Source organism: Centroberyx affinis, unplaced genomic scaffold, assembly GCF_046629955.1.
Source record: "Centroberyx affinis isolate AG114_WGS23_722 - 3 ecotype Tasmania unplaced genomic scaffold, CSIRO-AGI_Caff_v1 ptg002989l_1, whole genome shotgun sequence".
NCBI lineage: Eukaryota > Metazoa > Chordata > Actinopteri > Beryciformes > Berycidae > Centroberyx > Centroberyx affinis.
This window is the reverse complement of record NW_027281095.1, coordinates 289,138-305,000: the sequence shown is the minus strand read 5'-3', so window position 1 is coordinate 305,000 and position 15,863 is coordinate 289,138. Positions and strand designations below refer to the sequence as shown.

General features: G+C 41.6%; 1 protein-coding gene across 1 annotated transcript in view; it reads right to left on the bottom strand.

The window, feature by feature from the left end:
- The window catches only part of LOC139658987 (ecto-NOX disulfide-thiol exchanger 2-like), a 71,294-nt gene that overhangs the window by 34,879 nt on the left and 20,552 nt on the right, over positions 1-15,863 (bottom strand). The window contains exons 3-5 of the mRNA XM_071537190.1: positions 11,409-11,615; positions 8,478-8,711; positions 3,120-3,332 (exon numbers count right to left, since the gene is read on the bottom strand). Of these exons, the coding sequence (XP_071393291.1) occupies positions 3,120-3,332; positions 8,478-8,711; positions 11,409-11,615 (654 nt within the window). The remainder of the gene's footprint in view (positions 1-3,119; positions 3,333-8,477; positions 8,712-11,408; positions 11,616-15,863) is intronic.

Genomic DNA, 15,863 nt, shown 5'->3' with positions numbered 1-15,863 from the left:
ATTGGGTGTGTATGTGTGTGATTGAGAGAGAGGGAGAGGGAGAGAGACAGACAGTGACAGAGATAATGGCCTTAGTAGTGTGTTTGTTGATTGATATCCTGCATTTAGGTGTATGGTATGTATGCAGTGTGATCAATGTGATATTAGTAGGGCTGAACAATGAATCAAAATTTTATCGAAATCGCAATATGTCCTACTGCAATTTTCAAATCGCAGGAGGCGCAATATTTGTTAAAGGCGAAATGTGTGTCAAAATACCATTTTAAATGAAATATTGTGGTGCTGCAGAGATGTCCTGGCCTACACATCATATTCTACAGACTTAAGAAAACATCTTTGTTTGGTACAGATCCCCGCAAAAATCACACCGTAATCATTTTAATACGTTTTTCAATGAAAATGTTAATAATGATGTAAAAATTATCATTCCCTCTAATATTGCAAATCATATCGCAATTGCAATATCAGTCAAAATAATCACAATTAGATATTTTTTCAAAATTGTTCAGCCCTAGATATTAGTGTAAGAATACTAAACTTACAGTGAGATATACCCGGTCAAGGTGGTCATGAAACTTCCTCCTTTACATTAACATGTTCGGTACAGCAAGGAGTGCGATGTGTGGATTTCAGTACAGTAACTTAAACTTAGCCAGTATCCCAGCTATGTGGTGATTTTAGAGTCACCCCAAGTACTATTTAAGTACTATTTAATAACCAGGTAAATACATAGTAAGACTAGTACATTACCGAGTAATTACAGATGTAACTAAGCAGATTAACACTTAGAAAAAGCTGAAATACTTCAAAATCTTTGGTATTACTCATCAGTTCAAGTAACTATATTGTAGTTGTCACAGGTTTAGGATGTTACTAGCCCAAGTTTAGTAGCATAAGTCCTAATGAATTAGGCTACACTGTCTTAGAGACACCTTCTCTATGGCCCATCACATCAAGGGACAATCTTGTAGAAACTGAATGTTTATACTAACAATATAAGTTTAATTGTTTGCTTTATAAGAATTAAGGCAACACTTTGCTATAAATGTGCTTTTCTTACATAGTATTTGTTCATGGCTGTACTCACTAAACTTACAATAGAAACTATGGAATTGTTTCTGTCTAAGTTGTGGGAATTCTATCAATTCATCATTATATGTTTCATGGTACATTTTCATAAATACATGGGTAGGTTCGGCGCTGAAGCATAAATTGCCCTTAATGGTACCTCATCGTCAGCCTCCTCTTACATGTGCTATACAATAAGGAGAATGGTAAGTGTGTTCTAGTACGGTAAACTCACAGCTACTCTCCCAGCCAGTGTGGCCCTGAAACTATATCACAGTATATAGTCCAAATCAGAATGTTTGTAAACAAACAGATTGGCTGTACTTCCGGGTGGATAACTCGCACCTGTCGGCAGCAGAAATCGTTCGTTTTAAGCAGCGATAAATACGAGTCAACTAAACAAAACATTAGCGATTATGCCGAAATCGGGTTGTGTTTGGGGCTGTAATACCAAATATACCTTTACACATAATGGATTAGGTTTAGGCTTTTTCCGTTTTAAAGCAACCTAACGGAATCGATGGATACAGATAATAGTTTACAGGCCGTCTGCATCTACAGAACTGGGGACAGGCTGGCAGCAACCACTCATGACCGGGTTTTGCGGCAGGCATTTTCTTACAGGTCACTGTTGGGTAGCATAATGTGCAAGCTTGCTAGAGTGACAGTAATACAGTCTCTCGGTTTTGCTAGTCCCGTTTGGGTCTAGCACAGCAGTAGCTCCATTGTGACTGGCACTGCACTGTGTGGGTGCCAGTCCCAAGACGTTTCATTAAAAACCGTTCAGGTAAAATCTTTCACTTCATGTAGGTAAGGTTTCCTGACCGAAATTTTGCCAACATGAGAAGCTTTCTGAAATCCTTGAGCCCTTTTCTGTTACACAAGTAAAACATATTGTCAGAGTGCCACAAATGTTTTATCCGCACGGTTTTTAATGGACACACTAGTAGCACAATACACGCAGTGGTTTGTGATCTGGCTTTGCTATCATACCCTGCTTTACAGTCAAGATGCTTTACAATCGAGTCTGAAAGTAAATAACGAACAGTCCACAGTTTCTACTATAAAGAAAAACACTAAAGGATGACTGGTTTGAGGTTGCTTTGTTAGATCAGCACTTAAATTTGAACTTCTGCTCGCTGAATCACACTAACATAGCCTAGGCCTACTTTGTGTCACTGGCTGTCACTGTTTGGCTATATAACATAATATAAAATAAAAACACAAAGTTATGGTTCATTTGTATAAGACAGTGGTCAAAACAGAACTTTTAAGCATTTCTAAACATTTTGGTAAAATATAGTAGTTTGTGGACACATGCTTAAATAGGCTATATATTTAGGTTATGTTAGGTTATACACTAACAAATATCAACAGCAACGACATCAGGAACGTCTTGTTTTCAGTGGATAGCCAGAACTACATAATGCCTGTGTATTTCTAATCACAAGAGCTTAAAAAGGGGTTTTACTTTGGTTAAATAACACGAAAAATACTGTAGCGCCGATGCAGCACCACCGACGTTATCCACCCGGAAGTAAGTTCTTTGTTGTTGTGACGTCACGCTGATATAGAGCAGTGGTTCTCAACGTGGGGTCCGGGGACCACCAGTGGTCCTTGAGGAGGTTCCAGGGGGTCCCCAGCAAATTGATGAATTGTGAAACTTCAGCATTATTTCATTTACAGTAGTTTTAATGTTATCTCTCTACCTACAATACAGATAGTCATGGAATTCTGGACAAAATTATATCTGACAGTAAAAATATTCTCAGATTTGGGTTTGAGAGACAAAATCTCATCAAATGGGGGTCCGTGGCCCTAATGTGAACTAAATTAGGGGTCCTTGATATGAAAAAGGTTGAGAATCACTGGTGTAGAGCTATAACCGCACGCTCAAGAGTGTCTTGAGTGTGCGGTTACAGCCACACAGATATGTCGATGGAGATGGCTCTATTGATGCTCTTCTTGCAGTTACCAGCACCTCTTGACATTGTGCACATGGCTTTTCCTTATACTTGTATAGTGTGTGTATTCGAGTACAGTAAACTCACATTGAGCCAGTGTGCCGGACAGGGCGGTCTTGAACTTGTCTTTGGCCTCTTCCATCTCCTTCTCATGCTGAGCCTTCTCACTCATCAGTCGGCGGATGTGGCTGTTGGACGACTGGATCATGGAGTAGAAGTTGTTGGCGTTCCTGCGGTTGACTTCGCCTCGTTCCACCCAGGTCAACAGGACGCGCACCGCTTCAGCAAACTTACCGTCGTCTGGCCGAGAGGGGAGGACAGGAGAAGGAGGAAGGAAGAGTCAGGGTCAATATGAGCATGGTAAGATAAAAAAGAATTTGCCTCAGTATATTTACTGTCACCTGGGCAGAAGGAGTGGGAAGGAGACAGGAGGAAAAAGAGCAAGAAGCAGCAGTCAGGAGTCAATATGACAAAGGTGAAATAAAAGTGCTGCCTCTGCAAACTTTTTTTGTAGTCTGACCAAGACAGGAGGAAAGTGGAAAGGGAGGAGAGGAGAAACAGAAAAGAGGAGTCAAAAATCAATACCAGAAAGGTAAAATAAAAGAGCAGGCTCGACCAACTAAGTTTTGTCTGGCCAGGAGGAGAAGAAAGGAGATGGAGAAAGAAAGAGTCCGGGTCACTATGAGCAACGAAAGTCATTAAAAAAAAAAACTGCCTCTGCAAGTTTACCCTGCAAGCAATTGACGGACGGGGAGGTGACATGCAGGAGGTGACCAAGTTCAACTTCAACCCAAAGTTTTCACAATATGCATGGTAAAAGTTTATATTAAGCCAGCTTTGGAAACTATCTCAAACTGATATCAGAAAGATATTTAGGTCCTGATTTCACAAAACGATGCAGGTAGCAGCTATGGACGACTATGAACTTCGTCTAAACTTTCATTTTTGCGCTATAATGTATCATATCAACATCTATTCAACGTCAAAACATTGTCAGGGCAAGAGCAGAGGATGTGGAGAAGAAAGGAGAACATGATTAAAAAAGAAAAATGTCTCCAAAAACTTATTGTCACCTGAGGAAAACAACAGAAGAGATGAAGAAAAGGGAGGAAGGAGTAGAAAGGCCATAAAAGATAAAAATGATCACATCCATACAGTGAACACAAGAGAGCAGGAGGTGAAATAAGAAGAACAGCTTCCATTAAAATCAATCAGCTCCAGTCTTTCCTATGAATGCCTTTGGTAAACAACCTTGCTGCATGTCTCCAGTGTCTACAAAAAAAAAAAAGGGGAGGACCGTGTAATATCAGCCGCTGTTTATAAAGCCCAGGTTGTTTAGCAGTATTCCTGCTTTGTCTGGTGAATAATCAGATGATGTCAAGAGACTTTATTGATTTCTATTGTTGTTATTCCGCTGTGGTTGTCCTTTCCTCTGCTGCCTCGCTGTGCTTACACATCAGTGGAGGATGGGATGGAATACACTCCCACACACAGACGTCAGTGCACAACATATTCGCTCAGACCCCTGCAACACACACACACATACATACACACACACACACACAGGCATCGTGTGCACACACACACATTATTGAGCTTCCTTACAGACTGAGCAGCTGGGGGGCTTTAAATTTATTTAAGCAGAGTCTTGCAGATGCTGTCTCTGTCTCTCTCTGTCTCTCTCTCTCTCTCTCTCGCTCTCTCACTCACTCACACACACACACACACACACACGTACATCAGATGGCTTGCATGAGTGATGAGCCATCACAGCTTTAGATATTGAATCAAGGTGTTATCTCCATAAATCCCTGAAGTGTTCCTGTTTGTTTATAGTCAGACTCAGGTCTCATAATACAAGCCCCATGCTGCGTCATTATTAATAGACAATCTGGAGGAATATTAGAGGCATTCAATCACTGACAATGACCAGAGGCCAAAGAGATTCAGATCCTTGTTAAATGGATGTTTAGCTGAGGCATTAGCTGGACACAAAATACACAAATTCAGATGTAAGGATGTATTACCTTAAAAAAAATACCCACAGAGCTTCTCTCCCCCCCTCACTGTCTGTCTATCCCTTTCTTTCTCTCCATAAGTCAGAGCTGTTCTGACAAGGAACAGATGGGATAGATATTTTAAACCTGCAGAAACAGATCCTTCTTTCCAGAGCAGTTTCACCAGACAAATAAATACTACCAGGCTGTGTGTCAGGAGCAAACACATACTGTAAAATCAACAAGAAGTTCACTCGGTTCATATTTTTTTTCTGTTCGTAGGTTTTTTTCTATTTGGGGTGAATTCACACATATTCTACAAAATGTGTGAATTGAACAATCAAATATTTGGAAAAATGGGAGCAGTTGAAGAACAGATTGACCTTCCCTGCACACGGCTGAATGGACAGGTGTGAACAGCTGAATGGCCACTTCACACCCACTATTCTGGTGGGTGTGAAGTGGCCAATAAGCAAAAAACAACAGCTGTTTGCAGAAAAAAAAGGGAACAGGCATTTGCAGTATACCACGAAAAGAACATTGGGCCTCATTCACAAACAGTGTGTACACACAAATCTGTGCTTAAACCGTGCGTACGAACGTTTTACGCACAAATCCGGGATTCATCAATATTTTCTTACCTGAATTTGTTCGTACTCTGCGAACAAATTTAGAACTGCCTCAGACCATGTGTATGCAAAAATGATGAAGGCCCGGCTGTCTTAGAAAATGTAAACACACACCTTTCAATTAAATGCATAGCATATTAAAACCGCATTCATTAAAAAAGGCTTTAAAACCGTTAATTTACTAATGCATTGACCAAATGTATTAAATTACCATGAAATTGATGCCCTATCATCCTCATCAATTATTGTCATAATTAAAATATTCAACTATAAAAACTGAGTGTCCCAGTCCTAGCTTACAATGGAGTATGAGAATGTCCATATTGAAATGTAACAGTTTTGGTTTTCATTGTTTTCATTGACTTGGCCTATAATGATCGGCTACTCCCACCAATTTCTAGTGCCATGAAATTGTGCATATGTAGCCAATGTTTTTGGCATCTGGTAGCCATCTGGTTAATTGGTAGCCTATTAAAAGGCATGCAGGGTATATAAAAGATTCCAATTTACCTCCAAGCAAGTGTTAAGATGGCATATCTAGCCTTGCTGGAAGATATTGCAGCCGGTGCCTTCAGGAGAGAGTGCATCTTCAGAGTCCCGCCTTGTCTCCTCCCAGAATTAACTATGCAAATGACTAGAAATACGCCCCTCTTCTCACCTTCTTGTCAAAAATGATGATGAATGTGCCTGTGTTCAGTGCTCCTCTCTCCAGATATTTCCAATGTGCTTTTACGCATGCAGTGTTTTTGTAAATAAAGGTAAAATTGCACAATTGAACTGATTCAAAGATTAAAAACAAAACCATATAACGTGACATGTCCAGTGTTCGCACGGGTTGCCTTTCCTTTCTTACCGTTCAGTCCCGCAGTCAGCGCACAACTTCGGTGGTTTGTGTGAGCAGGTACTACACACAAATCGTTTGGACATCACAAAGTTGTTCCAGGACTTATTCCAAGTACATCTGCCCACCCGAGACTGCGTTTTCTTCCCAGGAGAGATGGATCTGTGCGCCTCGCCTCCTGTGCGCCAAGAAAACTATCCATTTTACTGGCGATCTTGGTTTTGGCATTGTGAGTTAAGGCCTGATGTCATCTGTGCGAAATTAGTTTCACTAGGTTTTCATTGCGCTCAATTATGAAATAAATTACCTCTGGGTGAAAGTCCTTGCTGGATGTCATCATTTTCACCCTCATTTCTTGGAAGTATCCCACTTATGGACGCTTTCTCCGTGATACACCTCTAGGCAAACGTATTTCCTTATATAGAGAAATGGGGGCGTGGCATTATGCTGATTGTAAATAGCGGGCACACGCCTGTCAATTTAGAATGATTCTGATTCACTAACATACGCACAGTGGTAAGAACAAAATTGGCCAGTGCGCACGTGTCATGAATCCGACGGTAATTTTGCATGCGCACTTATTTAATGCGCAAAGTAAAAACATTTCTTCGTACATATTAGTGAATGAGGCCCATTGAACTGGCCTTTTCCCAGGACTCAGGATCTGATGCAGCTTTCCCTTGTGCTTTAGTTTCATGGTGAGCACCTATAGACAAACCTTGCTTGGATGTTAAAGGAAAGGGGTCGAGTGAGAGCAGGTATTGAGGTAATCAATTGGGAATCTCCTACCACAGATGTTTCATTGCATTAGGCGAAAGACACCTCCAGAAGGCTCTACAGGGAGTTTTGGCATCCCAGACCCCCCCCCCCCTCCTCCTCCCTCCCAAAAACGTGCTCTGAACACTGATCAGAACTATACTCATCCATGCTATACTCGATATACTACACCGACACACCCAATAAGGAGCAGATTAACTTTAACCCCAAACAAACCCCACTTCTTCTGGAAGCATGAATTCATCTTTACATGCATGCGTCACTTTCTGTGTGATTTATTTTTCTAAAGGAGAATGGACAGTCCACTCAACTGTAGCATTTTTAAAATTCATTTGACATTTGAGAGGTCGACAGAGAAGGGGAGACATGAGATAAAGCTCTGGTGAGATTTGATTGTAGGACTCGACTATATCGACACCTTTACTGTGTATTTTTGTGTTATTTTTAGTATGGGATTTCTGAATTTGAATGGTATTTTAGTCAGTTATGAGCCAACTTATCTCACATTTAAGCGATCACTATGTGGACACTATGCTTGCTTGCGTGACTACTGTGTATATGCATACTAGGGTTGGGCAATAGTGCACATTCTCCTGTCAATCAACTGCCATCACATACAGTATATAACTGACCGCTGATGATGGTGGGGGGGTCTGTGTCCCCCACCATCATCATGTGGTGTGGTGTAGGCATGACGACTTCAATAGAATTATACTGTAGCTTTTGAATGCACAAGGAAGCGGCATTTTCTACATTTGAAATGATAGAATATAGTATATACTGGATAATATGTACTGCAAGTCCCTGCAGTCAAAGAAAAAGAAACCAAGATGAAGAAGTATCAGGTCGCTTTGCATCCTAAAGGGAAGCAGCAGCACAGGACACTCAAATAAGACAAAACCTGCACACCCTGGGGAATGCTTTGTGAAATGTCTGGGGTGCTTAGGCTGTCTTCTGTGCTGGCTCTGAATACATTTGAAATCAACTTTAGCATATTTTTGTGTCTGTGTGTGCTTCCCTATTTGAGTGTATTGCACCAGGGTATTTTTTAAACTGCAATGATCAAGGTAATTCAAATCAGTAAAAGATTGGCAAGGGATTCTCCACCAGCAAACGTTTTCATCCAATTGCCCAACCCTAGTGCATACTGTGTGTATGTGTACCCTTAGCATGTATGCATGTTACATGTTTGTCTACCAACCTTTGATCTTGTCTCCCAGCTGGCTGCACTCGTGCTCAGAGTAGTGGACGATGGGAGGAGGGGAGGGCGGCCGGAGGCGATCCTCCTCCATCTTGCGCCGGTGTCTCTCCTCTCTGGCCAGCATGCGCTGGCGACACTCCCACTCATACAGGTCGTCTCTGGCCTGGGCAAAGTCCACATGGAGACGACCCGTGTCCTTCTTGTCTGTGCTGGAGCCCAAACGGATACGGTAGCCTAGGGAGGCAAAAGAGGTTTGAGAAAAGATGAGACAAACGGGGAAACGGGAGGGGGAGGAAAAGGAAGGATTTTAGGGAGATAGAGAAAGTGAGGACATGGAGGATAGCAGAGACAGATAGGTGATTGGATAAGAGCGGGGGCAAGGTTAAATATCAATTTCTATCAAACACCTACTCCAATCCAGGCAGAGAAACACAGATAGACAGACTGATAAACACAGATGGAAAAACAAGCACAGATAGGCAGATACTCTGATAGACAGATAGATAGGAAGACAAAAGGTAGACAGATACACACACACACACACACACACACACACACACACACACACACACACAGAGTCTCTGACAGGGTTCCTCAAGATAGAGAGATAAACATAGACAGAAACAGATGCACAGACAGACAGATAGAGAGGAAGACAAAAAGGTAGGTAGGGTTTAACTGATCCACATGTCCTCACACATGTTTTTCGTCCATGTGTTCTGTTATTACAGTTACATTCCACATGTATAGACAAAAACAGAAGCAGAGCATGTCACTTTGAGCCTTTTTACTCTCTATGTACAGCAGTGTGAGACACTAATTACTTCACTGGTAGCCCTGGATCGCCCCGCAGCCTCCCACCCGACACTCAAAGCTCATTTCACCGGCTGCTTGTGGATTTGAAGTGCAATCACGCTCGTTTTGTTAATTGATTGGCTTAAATGATCTGTGAGTGTCTGGGGTGCTTACAGTATAGTGCGCAATCGCTAAGCAGGAAATATCCTTAGCAAACCCTGAGACAACCCACCCCAAACATGCATGCACTCACACACACACACACACACACACACACACACACATGCAAACACACTCTCGTCAGTACAGTAGAGGTGCATGTCAGTGTGGCTAGAAGAAAGAAACAAGTGTGAGTTTGGGGTTTCTACTTCAGTCTGCTCTCTCTGCTTCAGGGTCCCAGACTGCTTCAATATTTCATAGGGGGAGATCTCAGTGTGTTGAGGCGTGTTTTGTGTAGGTGTGTTGTGTGTGTGTGTGTGTGTGTGTGTGTGTGTTTGGGGGGAAGAAGTACCCGTTGAACAGTATTATTTATGGGAAGCTACACAGCTCCGTCATCTGGCTAATATATAGACCATATAGCTCCAGTCTCACTGTAGAAAAGAGACGAATCAAGGCACAGACACCCACACACACCACACACACGCACACATTAAATAATGCAGAGGGTATTATTGGAGTGGCTGGTGTTTTAAATGGGCTTTGTGATGCAGGGATATATGGGCAGCATTTTGCATATAGAGATTTAAGACATCTGGGCTCTGGAAGTGGCTGAGAGAATGGAGATAAGCTAGTGTCACATGACTAGCAGAGAGGCGTTTCTCCTCTTCAAGGAGTGGGAAAGCAGCATCGCAATGACGCAGGCTTTCACATCTAAACCAATTAATTTGACCAGTGGCGTAACCTTATAGGAGAGATTAATATTTATGGTACAATTGATGCTAGTAGTTGATAAATCAAGACTCTAATTGAATAACCAAACAGTAGAGAAATGGTAAGACTACTTGGCAGTAAACTAGGTGGCAGATATTGACCATAGATGTTGAGAATTTATACACTGATCACAGGGTTTCTGTGTTCAGCTGATTGACTCCCACACATAATGACTGCAATTCTGATTACATGTAAAGGACGTCTTCTGCATAAATGCTGAAGAATGCAACCATTAACCTCTACTTGGTTGCAGTTTGCAGATTGCTTCAATTGTGGGCTACTTCTGCACTGAATTGTTCCATAATATGTTGCATTTGAGAATCACTGTACTTTGACGACATACACACACTACATAAACACACTACAGGTATACAGTCAAGGCCGGAGAATTATACTAATTAGGCGAGCTGTACCAATTATGCCGATGTGGCTCGCAGTATTGGCATAGTCACAGATGTGGAAAATACAACTATTGTAGGTTGATATAAAGCAAAAGATGCATACATGACAAAATGTGCAGAGCATAAACTGACTGATAGATAGCCTGAATATTTTATACCAGTGTCCGGATTAGCAAAGCAGAGGCCTGTTAATCTGGTTTTAGTCTGTCTTCCAGTGACAACAAAGCTCCCTCCATCCTTCAAGCAATCATCCCACATCCTTAACTTCTACACAATTGGTATGGGGTACAGCAACTTTCCATCCATCTGTCCATCCATCTACCTATCTATTTATCCATCCATCACTTTGTCCCAAGTGATTGCGTGAGGTTGGAGAATTGTAGGGCCGAGTGATGGATATCAGCCCTTTCATCTCCATCAGAGTAAAGGTTAACAGCTCATCATTCATTCTCCCCCTCTGGTGAAGGACTGCTGGGGCAGGGAGAGAGGAGAGGGTCGCACTGATAGCAGAGGATTGACAATGCAGGCAGCCTCAACAGATTCAATACCTTCTAGGAGAGTAACAAAGAAAGCTCTTATCCTTTGACCTTTCACCCCCATATAAACCATTGCATTCCCAAAGGCAAGGTTGGGTTATTGTTGGGGATTCCAGGGCTCAGTGTTGAGAGATTGGCATCAACATCAACAATGTGCGGGACAGATGGCTTACCAGACATGAAACAAGCCTTGTCCAATATTACCCATAGGAGTGCTTACAAAATGGGGGCTAAATGTTTACACTGGTTTTAGAGTGAAGACAGCTTACCAGACAGGAAGAGAGCCTTGTCCACGGTAAACTCCTCAGCGAATCGGATGTGGCAGAAGTTCTTCTTGCTCTTGCGGATGGCGATGATTTCACCACACTGTCCAAAGACCTCCATGATGAGCTGCTCGGTGGCGTTCTCCGGCAGACCGCCGACAAACACCGTCTTACACCCCGGTGGGCGCTCCCTGGTGGCCGGAGGGGGAAGGTCTGTCAAACATGGAGAGGGAGAGAAAAGAAAAAAGATTATTTTTCAGTTGAAGGTACAGTTATAGATACTAAGGCTTGTTGCACATGCTGAGGATACATTATGTGGCCACAGGGTGACTTAGTGATTTATCTACATACAGAACACATACAGTGAACATCCCATAACCAGTAGGTAGGAGGTTCAATAACCGCAACAGCCAAAGTTTCCCTCCCCGTTGAAGTGAGCAATACACTGAACCCCTACCAGGAGAGCCATTTCTATCTGATCCTGCACACTAACCCCCATAATGCATGTTACACACAGTGTTTAACTAAAAAACACTGTGTGTAACATGGCCATTCAGTGCATCAAATCCCTCTAAATTACCATTCGGTTAAGCCACACTTGGGGAGTGAAAATCAGACACTATTAAGAATATAACACTATAAATCAAATGGAATGGTAACTGCAGCAGCTACTGAAATTGATGGAAAATTAATGTTTTTTGTTGACAGAGTCATTTCATTTCGTACCTTTTCATAGCCTTTTAATGACATACAATAACATGATCTGAGGCAGAGGAATCTGCTGTGAAAAACCAATGAAATCATACTAACACATTACCCAAGAAATCTTTCTCCATGACCATACCATGACGGAATTATAACATGATTAGTGATAACATGGAGTGGTTTGCTTAAATCCCTTTATTATTAGATAAATGTTAATGTGACACTATCCCAAGCGTGAAAATGAAATCCCTTTGGCCACAGAGAGGTTGATCCTCTCATGCCGATGGTTCGTAGCACGAAACACATGAATGATTGAACAAAGATAAATGTTGATTGATCTAATCTCCAAAAGATCAGGTTTTCCGTCCTTTTAATATGTGTGACTGGTTGAATCTGCACAGAGGGAACCAGCTAATCAATGGATGCTAAACCATCTGCGCCTTGCTCCAAAGAAACCAGTGAAGTATGATTTGAAACTGTGATATTATTAAGATGCAAAGCCGGAGAATGAGAATGAAATGGGGAAAAATAGTAAAGATGTGTGTGAGTGTAGCCAGGAAGATTTCCTAGTTCAGAATTGACAACAACACTGTAGAGAAGATAATCTGAGTATAAAATCTCAAACAAATATTTTGTGGATTTCCCATGTATTGTCTTTGGAGCAGGTTTGGGTTTAAGTCTTGTGTTTTTGTGTGTTTTTGGCTTAAGGATAATTATTAATGTTGACAAATATTGACCCTAGACCATGGCAATAATATATATGAATTCTTCAATTGAATGGTATTATGCTTTTGGTATTCCAAGGCTGAATCTTTATTTGCCGCATGGTATATTTGAAACACTACTAGCTGTTATCCCACTACTAGTTTTGTTTACACAGTGATATACTGGATTGATGACTTTCAATTGGACTGATCAGCAGTACGTGACAGCTAAAAATGGATTTTGAGGCTGCGAAACATTTGCTGTGTAAAAACCGAGTAAACACGCAACTGTTTTTTGAGTTATGATGGTTTAAGAAAGTTACACCAAGATTTTTTTTTCCATCTACAAACTCAGGAAGAAAACAGCTGAAAACATTCCAAATTTAGCTGCTCAAATAATCTGTGGAACATTTGCTGACATTTGTGGTGTTTGTAAAAACTGGAGTAAATCGTGTCGTATTTTGAGTTAAGATGTTTTAGGAAAGTTACACCAAGATTATTTATCCACCTACAAATCAAGCTCAACAAGAACGCAGCTGAAAATATTCCATATTTAGCTGCTCAAATAAATTGTGGTTTGTATCTTCAAGGCGACATACAAAACTGAAAATACTCCCACCACATAGAGCAGCCTCCTTCAAAACATACTGACACACAGAATAGAGTGGACCCATTAGTTCGGGAAACAGCACCTCGAGCACAGCATGCTGTGATTTAGACCAATCATGAAGTACAATTAAGCAGTCAAACACTTTAAGCAGGGAAACGGAAATGCAGTAAGTGGCTTCCTATGCCGATGACGTTGCAGTCTAAATCATTGGACTTTTCATCAGTCATTTCTCAAATTAGAACAATTGCAGTGCCTTTTCGTTCTAATACTCCAAGATTGAGCATGACATTTTAAATGAAGAGCCCAAGAGCTATTATCCAGTCCTGTGGCTTTAGTGCTGGAGAGCCTGTAGCAAAGTTATGGTGAAACAGATCAAAGGTACTTTATGGCTTTGTCCTCCTCATGTCACAGCTAGCTCTGGCACATGGCCCAAGTGCCATCATCCCCTGACCTTGGATATGATGATGGCATTAAAACTAGAACATGCACATACTCACATAAGCTAGAACACACAGACACACACACACACACACACAACTCTAGGACAGTGCCAAGGTGATAGTTTGCCTGCCTTGACTTTGCAGTCAGCGAAAACGTGGTGCGTGCGTGCGGTTCGCTGCACGATTCAGCATCAAATTACATTTTCTGACAGAGTTCAGCTGATGAGCGAAGAGGACAATATAAAAAGGATGATAAGGTAACATTCTGACATTTAGCTGACATCCTTGCTTCATAAAAGTCTGCCTTTAAAAACCTATGATTTTTTTTTTCCAGACACACTGGAGATGTGACTGCATTACAAAATGTTTGGCTTTGAAAGGAGGATAAAATGCTACTGGGGGCTTTTTAGGAATATGGGCACGTAGGCAGGAGGGTTCTGAAGGGCATCTTTGGTCTTTTCCTTGAGGGTAATTACAGACAGACAGGCCTGACATCGATGAAAAAGTGTTGGAGAAGAAGAGCCTGAGGAAGTGATGACCATTAAAGACACTCACAGAGTTGTTCCCCGAAGCAGTGGATGAAATGTAGGTCTACAGCAGTGAAGGGCCACAGACAGAAAGGGTGTCTGGGTATGTATGTGTGTGTGTGTGTGTGTGTGTGTGTGTGTGTGTGTGTGTGCATCATGCTCTGAGACAGAAAGAGAGAGAGAGAGAGAGAGAGACAGAAAGAGAGAGCGAGAGAGAGAGAGAGAGAGAGAGAGAGAGAGAGAGAGAGAGAGAGAGGATGGGTAAAGGCAGAGGTAGACAAACACAGAGAGAGACAGAGAGACAAAGAGATTCAGTGTGGACACCAAGAAGTATACTAAACATTATGGTATATATGCTTAAATTTAATTCAATAATATCCCAAGTTTGTTATTTAGAGGAGAGGGAAAAAAAGAGAAGAGAGAGAAGAGAAAGAAAAGAGAAAATCCAAATCCTGTTTGGGAAGGGAAGCTGATACAAAACATCCTTTTTATTACCAATCATTACTGCAATCAATAAATCAACTACTGTGTATTTAACCAAAATTAGTAGCCTAACCATTTATCTCTATACTGTTTAGAGTATTGTATTGTGAATGACAGTAAACAGTCAACAAGGCATCTTTGCATTTGAATTTAAAAGAGAGAGAGGGAGCCAGAGGGAGCCACAGAGAGAGTCAAAGTAAGAGAAAAGAGTCAAAAGCGTCAAAGTCAAAGAGTAAAAGAGACAGAGAGAAGAAGAGATGGAAAGACCCAGAGTGAGAGAGAGAGAGAGAGAGAGAGAGAGAGAGTGCTGTTAGCTAAAGGTCATTGAGGAGGAAGCTGTATGAAGAGTCTGAGGTGAAGTAGCTGGGGGTCCTGCTTCCTGTGATAGCCACCATATGTAACCTGCTGCCCTCTATCCCCATCACACACACACATACATACACACACACACACACACACTGCTACCAGCTACCGGACGCATAACAGAAATACCTGAGGAAGTAGGCCACTGACTCACAATCATCCTCTAACCTCACACACAGAACGGTACGTAAAAACACAGATAAAAAGCTGACGACAGCTACATTCCCCTTTCACTTTCTCTTTCTCTCTCTCTTTCTCTCTCTCTCACACACACACACACACATGCGCACTGTACACATACACAAAAAGAGAGACCTATTGAAAATTAAATTACAAAGAAAAGTTGCGTGTCAGCTTCTATTGTGACCCCCCGTGTCGTCCCAGTGGTTGAGCTTTATCATGCTGTGACCCCCTTATAAGAACCCCAGGGGCGTCAAATGAACTAGAAAATCTACTAGCGGGCAAAAAAAAAACAAAAAAAACCCCACCTCAGTGGCTCTGGTTGGTTCTTGATGACTGTCTTCCCATCTGCTGAAATGAACTGTTACGTTAAATTCCTACCCAAAAGAATTGCTTTATTTAGATGGCATTTCCTCTATTTTCTTAAAAAAAATGTCTGCTGAGGATTG